Here is a 12,240-nt window from a genome sequence, read left to right as displayed (position 1 = left end):
CCAGCTCTGGGGCTGCCCAAAGCTGCTCTGGCAATGCTCTTCCCCCCTGCCTTGGGGTCAGCAAGGGATTCGCTTCCTAGCTCCATTCGGCCCTGGTTCTCCTGCTCCTGAGCTTGGCCAGAGGGAGGTCCAATCTCTACACTAGATGAGGTTCAGGGGCAGGGACCCACTAAACTGGGATGTGATTCCAGGAGCAAGGTCAGGACTGGAAGGATGGGGAGGGGAGGACTGGCTTGTTGGATGTACAGTCTCCTGGTCTGCAGCTGCAGCAAGAGACATTGATGGTTTCCCAGTCTCATACTGTGGGCAAAGGGAAAGGCTGCACATTGCAAACCCAGAGGGAGGAGCAGTGCTTTTCACATCACACAATTAGCCTGTGAAAGTCCCGTCCACATGAGCTCCCCAAGGCGAAACTTAGCAGGATTCAATAGGGGATTGGACAAAGGTGCAGATAATGAGAAGAGCCATGGGTACATGGGACAGGATTTAAGTCCTGCCAGGGGTTAGGAGAACACCTCCCCTGGGGAGGGTTATGCCATAGCTGCCTATTAACAGGGATCTTCCTGTGCAACAGCTGGCCCAGGCCAGTGTGAGAGCTGGGGTATGGGTTAGATGGCTGGGCACGGCGGTCCCTATGCCCTATGCCAGCCTAAGCTGACAGGCTGCCTGAAGCAGCTCAGAGCCTATCAGCAGAGGACACCGACTCATTTCATTTGGTTTTGTCTCCCCAGCTGTCCTGAGCTCTCTCCGCCAGCTGAGCACTTCCACCTCTATTCTGACCGACCCAGCATGTGTACCCGAGCAGGCCACCCAGGCAGTGATGGGGACAGACCCCAGCAACAATTCCTCCTAGTTACAAGGGAGGGGCCCGTCACACCTGGTAAGATGCTCCATTTCTGCAAAACAACCACTCACCTTCACCAGCAAGAGTCTCCTATTGCAGTCTCAGTCCCGCTGTCACCATACTGCCTCCCCTATCCATGCGGTAGGAGGCCGTCAGCAAAAGGAGAGACAAAATCAGTGCATGATCCAGGACACCTGCTGCATGGACACGTTCAAGTTGCTGATGTCCAGAAGAGCTTTGCCTCAGAAAATTCCTTACCTGAAAATAGCATCGTGCAAGGCTACAGAGTAACACAATGGTGGGAAATGCCGACGGTCTTGGAGAACCTGGTTTCTTCACAAGGACTCCCTCCAGGTGCTGACCTCAAATTAAAACACTGGTATACTCTAACTTGAACAAGAGGCAGAGTGGCAAAGGTTGGTGACTTTAGGAGGGAGGGATAGCTCAGTGGTTTGAGCATTGGCCTGCTAAATCCAGGGTTGTTGAGGGGGCCATTTAGGGATCTGGGGCAGTAATCTGTCTGGGGATTGGTCCTGCTTTAAGCAGGGGGTGGGACTAGATGAGCTCCTGAGGTCCCTTCCAATCCTGATATTCTATTATTCTATTCTAAGTGGAAGCTGAGAGATGACCCTAAATGTGAACATGGAGAGCTTAGGTGAACATTGGCTGATGCAGTGCCCTGGCAATCATCCTGTACTCCCAAGGAATTATTGAGATCAGTGAGAACACCAGGTCTTGGCTGCAGTTTTGGAGGGACAAGTTATGATGATGATCAGTGAGAGCATGGCCCCAAGGGGCTCAGAGGAGTCCAGGGTGCCCACTGAGAGGAGAGCGCCCTCCCCAACTCACTGCTCAGCTCTAGAGGCAGCAGCCACTGACCAGGGGAGGGAATCACTCAGCTGCTCCTGAGGAGAAGGATTTGGGCCTTCAGTCTCCCTAAAGCCTTATCTTCTGAAGCAAGCAATGGAACCTGGTACTGCATCCCCAGAGACCAAGGGACAGGGAGACCACAAGAGCTGCAGAAAAGCCCATCTCAGCAACAAGATGCTAGTGCCTAATCCCCCACCTGTCCTAGGGATGGAAGTGCCCCTGGAGAGTTGCAAACAATGAGGCTAGTGCATGAAGCGCTTTGTGGTTCCATGGAAGATGCCCCATGAGAAGGTCAGCATCTCTCACTGCCCAAGCCTTATCTTCACAAATATGGCTGCTTCCGTTCAGTATGCGAGGGCCTAGACTCTGGATAACCAACTCTATCCACTCTTTGTGTGTTTGCTTTAGTCTCCAGCCCATTGTTAATAGCTCCCATGTCCACACTAGGTCTGAGTGGTTACTCTGGCTGGTGGGTGTTAAATTCTAAGCAGTGGTTGTTCTGGTCACATCTCTGGTGGAATCCCCACCTCCCTTTCGGTCAAATTTGAACTCAGAAGCTGGCTTCTGGAGTGGAGAATATGGTACAAATCAACAGAAATCTCCTGTTCATATTGTTGCTGTGCTCAGCTGAATAATTGGGCTGCTCAGTTGTCTCCTGCTGCATTTTGTTGCCCTTTTGCTCCTTTTTCTGTAATGTGAGCAACGTAGCTTCTTGTCTCTCATGTTTGGAATAGTAGCTCAAAGGCAGCTGCTGGATTTCCTCTTTATGAGTGTTTCCCAAGCAAATGTTCTCTGTCTTTTAGTTTTAGGATGTTCTAGAATGCAGAAGTTTTCCCATGAATGTTGTTTGATGTCATGTTGCCAAAGGAATGTCCTGTTCCTAAATCCCATGCTGCATGACCTGGCTCTGTAAGCAATGGCAGATCCTTTGTGATAAAGAGACTTTGTTCCTTCCCATTTTGATGGTGTATTTAAGTTTTTCAGCATTTCTCACCCTGTTGCTGCCTCTGGAAAAATACACAGAACTGAGCAACAGGGGCTCCTGCTGCCAAAAGCCCACACCAAAGGATTCCTCCTTTCCCTGGGCTCTGTAATACTCCAAGCGGAACATACTGTGAATAGATGGTTTGCAAAGGAGCAGTGCATAGTAACCTGTACCAGCCCCAGGCAGATTTCAGGTGCTTATGACTATGCAGGTGTCTCCAGCTGCTGTGCCTGCTTACGACCTGCTGATCCAAGAGCTGGAGCCACAATCTGTGTAAGAAGCGGTGGAAATGCTCCTGTATTATGTAAGGTGTGAAGGAATCACAAAAAAAGGAGACAGTCCAACTACAGGGAAGAATAATAGTAGTAGTTCTGGGAGGGGAGGAGCCATGGACGCAGGCCACACGTGGGGCAGTAGGATGGGGAAGCCACTCACCAGAGCAGAGCCATCTCTGCCAGTAGTGACGCACTCCTGCACCCTTCCTCCTGGACTGTGCCTCATTCCCACACTCACCACCTCCCTGCTGGAGCCCCCAGAGCTCCCCTTGCTTGGCACTGCTGCCTACAGGGTTGGTGTCTCCTGGGAACAGTCCGGGGTGGGTGTGACGGGCTCAGTCACAGAGACCCCCTTGGGACTGTTACCTGACATGCTGAAATTACCTCTGAGCCCGTTTTCCCTGATGGCTTGGGACTCCAGAACCCTGCTTTGTTGAGCCAGACACACTAGCCTGCTGCAACACAGACCCAGGTCTGAACCATGCCCCCAAAGCTAAAGGCTTTAATTGAAAACCACTCAGCAGGTTACGTATCTTCAGCACCCAGACACCCAGTTCCCAATGGGATCCAAAGCCCAAATCTATTTTACTCTGTATAAAGCTTATACAGGGTAAACCCATGAATTGTCTGCCCTCTATAACACTGATAGAGCGAAATTCACAATTGTTTGCTTCCCCAGGTGTTAATCAAATACACTGGGTTTGTTAATAAACAAAAGTTATTTATTAAGTGTAAAAGTAGGATTTAAGTGGTTTCAAGTGATAACAGACAAAAAAAAGTAAGTCACCAAGCAAAATAAAGCAAAACTATACAAATCTAAGCCTAATATATTAAGACACTGAATACAGGTACATCTCACCCTCAGAGATATTCCAATAAGCTTCTTTCACAGACTAGTCTCCTTCCTAGTCTGGGCCCAATCCTTTCCCCTGGTAATTCCTTGCTAGTTCCAGCAGGCATCTTAGGTGAAAAGCAGGGGCTTTTTCATGACTGGGACCGCTTTGTCCTGCTCCACCCCTTTTATAGCTTTGGCATAAGGCGGCATAGACCCTGCCTCCACCCCTACCCTGCCTCCTCCCACCCCCATTCCAACCCCTTCCCCAAAGTCTCTGCCCCAACTCCACCCCCTCCCTGCCCCTATTCCGACTCCCTCAAATTCCTGCCCCGGCCCCACCTCCTCCCCTGAGTGCGCCGCGTTCCCACTCCTCCCTCTCCCTCCCAGAGCTTGCTACAGCTGTTTGGCAGCGGCAAGCACTGGGAGGGCGGTGGAGGAGCAGGGATGCGGCGTGCTCAGGGGAAGAGCCGGAGGAGGAGGTGAGGAGGGGTGGGGTGCTTGGCTGCTGGTGGGTGCAGAGCACCCACTAATTTTTCTCCACGGATTCTCCATCCCACTGAGTCGGCACCTATGCAAGGTGGGGATCCTTGGTCTCTCTGGGTCCCCACCCCTCCTTCTAAATGGAAAAGTACCAGGTTTAAGATGGATTCCAGTATCATGCAACAGTCACATGTCACTAAGACCCCATTCTTCATTATTCATGTCAAGTACACAGGAAGGCTTGCAGGTAAATAAACCCATTCACAACCAATTGTCCTAGTCAATGGGAGCCATCAAGATCCTAAGCCACATTAATGGCCCACACTTTGCATACTTACAATAGGACTACAGAGTAATACTTCATATTTCTAGTTTTAGATACAAGAATGATACCTTCATACAAATAGAATGATCACACTCAGTAGATTATAAGCTTTGTAATGATACCTTACAAGAGACCTTTTGCATAAAGCATATTCCAGTTACATGATATTCACATTTATAAACATATTTCCATAAAACATATGGAGGAGTGCAATGTCACAGTGGGGCTGCAGTTTTTACCACTGTCTCTGTGTGCAGAGGGAAGGGCATGAAACTAGAAAACAGCAGGCAGTAGAGTGGCTCTGGTGGCCCACGGTGACACTGGTCTGGCACACAGGGGTGCTGGGTTCTGTTCCTGGCTTGGTGGCTAGTCATGTCATCATTTTGTGCCTCAGTTTCCCCATCTGCTAAACAAGGCTAATGGAACCAGCCTCCGGGGGAGGGTGCTGTGCAGGAGGGGGAGCGAAGGGCGCAGGGCACTGCTGCCAAGAACCACGCGACATCCTTCCCCGTCGGTGCAGATAGGGGACAGGCCCAACCAGGGTCACACAGAAGTCTGCGGCGGAGCTGGGATCCGAATCCACGTCTCCAAACTTCGTCCCGCACAAGCGTCTACTCATTGCCTCCAGAGCGCATGCGCACAGGGGATTGTGCAGGGGTCGCTTTGCAAGGACTTGTCAGGATGGGCGGCTCATCCAAGAGAAGCCTTTCTGCGCATGCGTAAAGACGATTCCTGATGATGACACGCCTCTTCCAGGACTATGCGAGTAGTGCGCGTGCGCGGGTCGCTTCCTGGTCATTGACTCGTAATACCGCCGGCGTGGTCTCAGCGTGCGCGTGACTGCGGCGCCGTGCTCGGCCCCGCGCGCTGACGTGGCGGCGGCGGTGAGATGGAGGCGGCGGCGCTGATCGGGGTCTCGCTGTTCCTGGGCGCCCTGGTCCTGCTGCTGCTGGCGGGGCTGGGGCGGGGCTCGCCGCGGGAGCCGGGCACCGGGGAGCCGGCCGGTAAGCGGGGCCGGGGCCGCCCTCGATCGGGCCCCGCGGGACGCGGCCCCTCAGCGGGCGGCGAGGCCGGGAGCCCGCGCGCGGCTCCATGCCCAGCCAGGCTGGGTCCGTCCTGCGAGAGCGGCCCGCACCAGGCGCTGCCGAGGGAGCCAGCGGACCCGGGCGACCCCGGGTGGGTGCGGGCCCGGTTTGCTCAGCACCGGCCCGGGAAACGTGACTGGGATCGCCCGGCTCCGGAGCAGAGCCAGAGGGGGGCGGCGAGGCGAAGGCCGCCTGGGAGCCGCAGGGATTAAAGCCAGGGCGCTAGCTCCTCTCAGCGCCTCCCAGACATCCGGCAGGGCGAGCCAGGGACACGGGCTCTTCTGGTCATCCAGGATTGGGACACTAGAGCTTCCGACCCCCTAATTCTGTGCCTCAGCCCCAGTGCCTTCCTTCTCCCCAGGTTCTGCCTGCCTGCGTACCCCTAGTCCCGAAATCACCCTCCTCTGTGAAACGAGCCTGGGCTCCAGCTCAGGCAAGCTCTCTAGAACACCCCTGTTGGTCAAACTCTTTTTTTGGCGACCCAGTTAAGAAAATTGTTGAGGCCTGTGACCCAACAGAGCTGAGGATGAGTGGTTTGGGGTGTGGGAGAGGCTTAGGGCTGGGGCAGAGGGTTGTTTTGAGGGCTGTGGCGTGGGGCTGGGAATGAAGGCTCAGGATGTGGGAGGGGGCTCTGTGCTGGGGCAGGGGGTTGGGGTGTGGGAGCAGGTCAGGCTCGGCTGGGGGTGTGGGCTTTGGCCTTGGGGTGCAGGGAGGGGCTCTGGGTTTGATGAGGGCTCTGGGCTGGGGCAGGGGGTTGGGGCACAGGCTTACCTCCGGCAGCTCCCAGTCAGCAGCATCCCCCCTATTCTGGCACTGCGGACCTCACTATGCTCCATAAGCATCCAGCAGCAGGTCTGGCTCACAAGCAGAGGCATACAAATGGTCCCTCGTGGCTCTGTTCTGCAGGCACTGCGCCCCCAGCTCCCGGCCAGTGGGAGTGCAGAGCTGGTGCTGAGGGTGGGGGCAGCATGCAGAGCCCTGTGTCCTCCCCGCCTAGGAGCCAGGCCCGCTGGCCGTTTGTGCGCAGCACAGCATCGGAACAGTTAGAGACTAGCCTGCCTTAGCCAGGCAGCACTGCCGCAGGACTTTTAACAGCCTGGTCGGCAGTGCTGATCAGAGCTGCTCTGACCTAGTACTGGGTCGTGACCCACAGTTTGAAAACCACTGTTCTACAATGGACAGCAGATTTTGATGAACAGAACTCAAAAATCACTTTCTGTTGTCCACCTGATTGGTAACAGCAGCATTCAGACCAAAGCATGCTGTTTTGTGAGTTTTTTAACCAGTGTAGTTATGCTGATAAAAGCGCTAGTGTAGATGCCGATATATTGGTATATTGTGCTTTGCCAAACCTGAATGAGTTATACCACTAACTGCCAGTGTAGCTGCATCCACATTACGGGGTTTGCTGCTTTGCCTATAGTTAAAACAGCAAAACTTCTAAGTGTAGAGAAGGCCAAAACCCACTAAATTAACAAGCCTCATAGCAAAAGGGCATCACATGCAGAGGTTTTAGTCCTCTGAGACACCACCTTACACTGTAGCTCTGCCCTCTCCTGATTGCACTCTTAATATAGGACACTACCTTTCCTGGGGTCCCTAAAAATGCATTCTTGCTCTGGTGGGAATCTGTAGTTTTGCTGGTGCTAGCCAAATTCTTTTGCTTAAAAGAGTAAACGTTTGCCAGGAACTGATGGTGGCTGGGCCTGAGTGTCATGACCCGCCTGTAGGAAGATCCAGATTTGCTGGCCTGGGTGTGAGTGCTTTCTTCCTTCTGGAGAGAAGCCTTCTATCTGTTTCTGGGGTCTGGGCCCCAGAAGCTATTGAATATTAATGTCAGTCCTCATAATCGGGAATGCAGTATGTCACCTTGATGTAGCTTCAGTCACTGCTTGTGGAGCAGGATAATGTACCAGGCAAACCTGAGTTAAATCATTTCTTAGGAATTTAGGAATAGGAACTCTTAGGAATAGTGGTGTATGTTTAATTTGCTAACATCATTATAATCCTGTTTTGTGTTCTTTTCTTCAGTAAATACACTCTGCTCTTGTTGCTTAGGGCAAGAGCTGGTCTGCCTTAGTGTCCAGGATAAAAAGAGACCAGTAGACTCGTTTAGTCATATTTTTGCTTCAAGTAGAAATCCAAGAGCCTTTTTTTTCCATACCACATGTGGAGAAGGACAGGGATATGAGTGCAGATGACTAGTGGAATACTGTCAGCATGGGAAGGGGAATCTAGGCTGAGTTCCTAGTGGTGATTTTTGTCATTAAACTACAGTGTTTTTCTACAACTTTGCACCTGTAAATTACTGGTAAAAACTCTCAACCCTAACTCCAGCATATCATAGCATGGTATGTTAATTAGTGAGAATAATTTTCAGTTTTATGTTTCTAACAATAAGTGGTGCAAGCAATTGCTCCTTATGTTATGTACAAGCTTTCATACCTAGACAAGTCAGGGAAAGTTAAGGGGGCAATTAATTTCCCACACCCTTCCCAGGAACAACTGATTTATTTTGCTTTACCATGAGAATATCTTGTCGAAGAAAACTCAGTTCTCGCTTTCTGTTTGGGTGTAGCAAAATCAAATACTTTATTCTTTCTCTAGTAATTACAATAGAGGGAGAGAGTGTCCTAGGAAACAGGGTTGCCCCTTGTCCCGGACAGGTCTCTCTCAATTAGTAAACAATCACTACAAGCATTTATACCTTTGTTACAGACAATAGCTAGCAATCCTGGAGACAGTAAAAAGAAAACATTTGCATTTGTTTATACATAAGCTTCTTTGCTATCTTATTTGTCTTACTACTAGAAAAAAACAAGACTGCACATTGCAAGGTCGTAATAACTTTCACACAGTTCACTCTGTCTTACATTCTCTTGCTTCTACAAATCTTACATCATTAGGGTCACAGCTAGCCAACTCATGCTAACTTAACTAACATACATTTAAGATCCCTTCAAATCCTTGTTAATTATTAATTGGCTTCCACAATCTTTTTAGGGGCTGTCTATCTGTCAGGTGGGAATCTTTTAGCAAAGAGGAGGGAGCAGGCTCTCTAGGGCAGGGGTCTCCGAACTTTGAGACGAGGGCCATATTAGTTTTTTGAAGGGGTTTCATGGGCTGAAGCGACTGTGAAAGAAATTAAATATATGCAAATATATGCAAAATCGTTTTAAAAAAACCCCACTACTCTACTGTGTAAGTGTTATATTAAAGTGTTGTATTAAATTTTAAATCAGGTATAAAAGTTAATCGATGCAGGTACTGTGAAATCACACAAAATATTTGTCAATACATTAAAAATCATTTCACTTTCTTTTATTTCTAAAAACTCACATTTGTATCATAAAACCAAACAGTATTTGTATTAGTGTTGTAGTTAAAATTTAACCATTATGAAATTGTTAATTTCCATCTTCATTACTCCATTTATTGGAGATGTAATTAAGCATCTGGCTTGTATTTTTACTCTAAGGCAGGAGTCCGTGCCTGCTCGACTGCAGCAGCAACTCTGCCCTAAGTTGGCTCCCCTTCTGGGGGGACACATTGGATGCACATTGGAAAAAATAACCCCAACTATACATACAACATGATGGGGGCTAAAAGCAAACAGGATGTTAGGAATCATTAAAAGGGGATAGAGAATAAGACTGAGAATATATTAAAAGATATTCTAGCACTAGAAAAGGTTCAGAAAAGAGCAACTAAAATGATTAGGGGTTTAGAGAAGGTCCCATATGAGGAAAGATTAAAGAGGCTAGGACTCTTCAGTTTGGAGGTATATAAAATCATGAGTGATGTTGAGAAAGTGGATAAGGAAAAGTTATTTACTTATTCATAATACAAGAACTAAATTAATAGGCAGCAGGTTTAAAACAAATGACTATAACAATGTTTAAAGATAAATTCATGGTGGCTAAGTCCATAAATGGCCTAGCCTCTGTTCGTCAGAGGATGGAGATGGATGGCAGGAGAGAGATCATTTGATCATTGCCTGTTAGGTTCACTGATGGACCTTTGGTCTGACCCGGTACGGCCTTTCTTATGTTCTTATGTTATGTTCTTATGTTCTTATGACACTGGCTCCTGGGGGCACTCACCCCTCTGCACAGCTCAGCTGAGCTACCTCCCCCTCCCCCCGAGCTGCTGCCGGCAGTCCCTCCCCCTGCCTGCTCAGGGTGCCTACTCAGCAGCAGCCGCCTGCCTATTTGCTTCTCCTTGCACCTGCTCGGCTGCAGCAATGGCTCACCCCTAAGTTGTCTCCCCTTTTGGGAGGGCACTGGCTCCCAGAGGCACTCAACCCTCTGCACAGCTCAGCTGTGCTGCCACCCTGCGTGAGCTGCTGCCGGCAGCCCCTCCCCCTGCCTGCTTGGGGTGCCTACTCAGCTGTTCTCTTCTCCCCTGTTGGTTGGAGGGCTGGACAAATGGAAGCCCGAGGCCAGATCCGGCCTGCGGGCCGTAGTTTGGAGACCCCTGTTCTAGGGAATGCCTTAGCATCTGAGGTGCTTCATAACTCATTCATGTGTCCCACTGTGCATGGGGGCTCTGGTTTACGCAATTTGTCTGTCTCTTTGTTTCCTAATGAGAGACAGATGTCAGGAAATCACCTTGATGCCTCTCCCTCCTCCTGTTTTTTTCTAGACCAGAAAGTAAATGGGGAAGCAGTAAGACAGACGTCGGGACTAAAGAGACAGAAGCAGCACCAACGAAGCCGCAAGGATAAGCCCCAGCAACACAACTTCACACATCCACTCCTAGCTGCTGCTCTCAAGGTAACTGGCATATCAGTTGGTGAGCATCAGCACCTGTTTTTTTGCCTGGCAACGGACATTGACCTACTGTTATGCATGGGGACAGGTACCAACAGACTTCCATGCATCTGCACACACCTGCTGAGAGATCTGCCATTCAAGCATGAGGCACAAGTTCCCTGCCCGTTCCTGGATGTGCCCTCTTTGGGACTGCTTCGTTTAATGTCTGCGACCCCTGAGCAGCTCCTTGGAACTTGGAAAACGAACACTTCTTGTCACGTCCCTGTCCCCATCCCAGTCTGTGATTGCTGCAGCTCCTCACAGAGCTCAGTGCCTCTGCATTCCTCTGCTGGGCTTTTCTCTGCTGCTTCGGTCCCCACTGAAATGCTGAGAGTTCCTTAATGATGGGTATGTCTCTCCTTTTGTCAGTAGCTGCCTCCTGAAATCAAGCTGCAGGAAGGTGCTGTAGGCAGTCACACAGGCAAGGGGTAGCATGACATGATATGAAAAAATGCTATATAGTAGCTTGGTGGTATTTTGGGGAGGCAATATAGCCTAGTTGAGAGGGCACTGGATTGGGACTCAGGAGACCTGGGTTCAGTTTCCAGCTCTGACACTGGCCTGCTTAGTGACCTTTGACTTCCTTGTGCCTAAGTTTCCCCATCTGTAAAATGGGGATAATTAGCCCGAACTCCTTTTGGAAGTGCTCTGAGATCTAGCGTTGTGTAAGTGCTAGGAATTATTATAATTCTTCCTATTGTAGCCCACCTCATTCTTCACACATAATCCTGTGTCCATTCCCTTTGATTTACTTGCCCAGTGCCCTGGAGAATCAGCTGTGAAAGGTTTGCCCTGGAACAGCAGAAGAGCAGGGGGAAGGAGAATGGGTGTGAGGACCTAGGGATGGTCATTGCTATGTTTGGATGGGAAGGGGGTCTTTGTCCTGTGAGTTTTTGCTCTTGAAGCAGATGGGATTCATGTACATGGTTTTTCTCTCTGTGTCTCAGCTGTGGGCAGTAGTCCCTTCAGCAGGCCTTGGAGCCCTGGGATGGAACAGGCAGATTACCTGTTCCATTCATCACACAGAAAGCTGGTGCTGATCATGTTGGTTTTCTGCAGGGTCACAGTGGGAGCGTAACCTGCCTCGACTTCAGTAGCAATGGCAAGTACTTGGTGTCCTGCGCTGATGACCGCACTGTCCGGATCTGGAGCACCAAAGACTTCCTGGAGCGTGAGCACCGCTGCATGCGAGCCAATGTGGAACTGGACCATGCCACACTGGTCTGCTTCAGCCCAGATTCCAGGTGAGAAGTGACTGCTGTGGGTGGGGCTGGGAAATCAAAGCAGGAGACTTACAAAGGAAGGATTTTCTTTTCCTAGCTTGACAGGATAGCCCTTCTTATTACAAAGGCCTAAGTGGGGGAGCAGGATCTTGTCCAGCACACTCTGCCCCTGAAGATTTATTAGATCCTTGCTGATCTGAACAAGTAAATTCCCTCACCTGAAAATTAGTTCCTCTTTTCACAAGGTTTAGTGAGTTCAGAATTGGCCTGTTCCTACTCCTGCAGGCTCCCAATGTCCCAGGAGCTAGGCTCTAACTTCAGCTTCTTTCTCCCTCTCCCGACTATCTGGGTCTGGCAACAGAAAAATGGATTTGAGGTGGGAGGTTAACTGTGCGGGCCGTCGAGCTGCAGCACTTCCCAGGCTTTCAGGCCAGTGCTGTGAGCAGAGCTGCAGCTGTTTCTCAGCAGGTTTACATCACGCAAAGTGCAAATGATCCTGGAGTC

General features: G+C 50.2%; 2 protein-coding genes across 2 annotated transcripts in view; both read left to right on the top strand.

The window, feature by feature from the left end:
* Positions 1-2,665, top strand: part of MLXIPL (MLX interacting protein like) — a 62,677-nt gene extending 60,012 nt beyond the window's left edge. The window contains exon 17 of the mRNA XM_039508127.1: positions 732-2,665. Coding sequence (XP_039364061.1) covers positions 732-853 — 122 coding nt within the window. The 3' untranslated portion in view covers positions 854-2,665. The remainder of the gene's footprint in view (positions 1-731) is intronic.
* A 2,724-nt stretch (positions 2,666-5,389) lies between these two features.
* The window catches only part of TBL2 (transducin beta like 2), a 28,585-nt gene continuing 21,734 nt past the window's right edge, over positions 5,390-12,240 (top strand). Inside the window, exons 1-3 of the mRNA XM_039507465.1 lie at positions 5,390-5,618; positions 10,344-10,474; positions 11,573-11,757. Coding sequence (XP_039363399.1) covers positions 5,504-5,618; positions 10,344-10,474; positions 11,573-11,757 — 431 coding nt within the window. The 5' untranslated portion in view covers positions 5,390-5,503. The remainder of the gene's footprint in view (positions 5,619-10,343; positions 10,475-11,572; positions 11,758-12,240) is intronic.

The sequence above is a fragment of the Mauremys reevesii genome, linkage group 20 (assembly GCF_016161935.1).
Source record: "Mauremys reevesii isolate NIE-2019 linkage group 20, ASM1616193v1, whole genome shotgun sequence".
Classification (NCBI taxonomy): domain Eukaryota; kingdom Metazoa; phylum Chordata; order Testudines; family Geoemydidae; genus Mauremys; species Mauremys reevesii.
The sequence above is the reverse complement of the archived record's forward strand: the minus strand, read 5'-3'. Positions and strand labels throughout refer to the sequence as shown.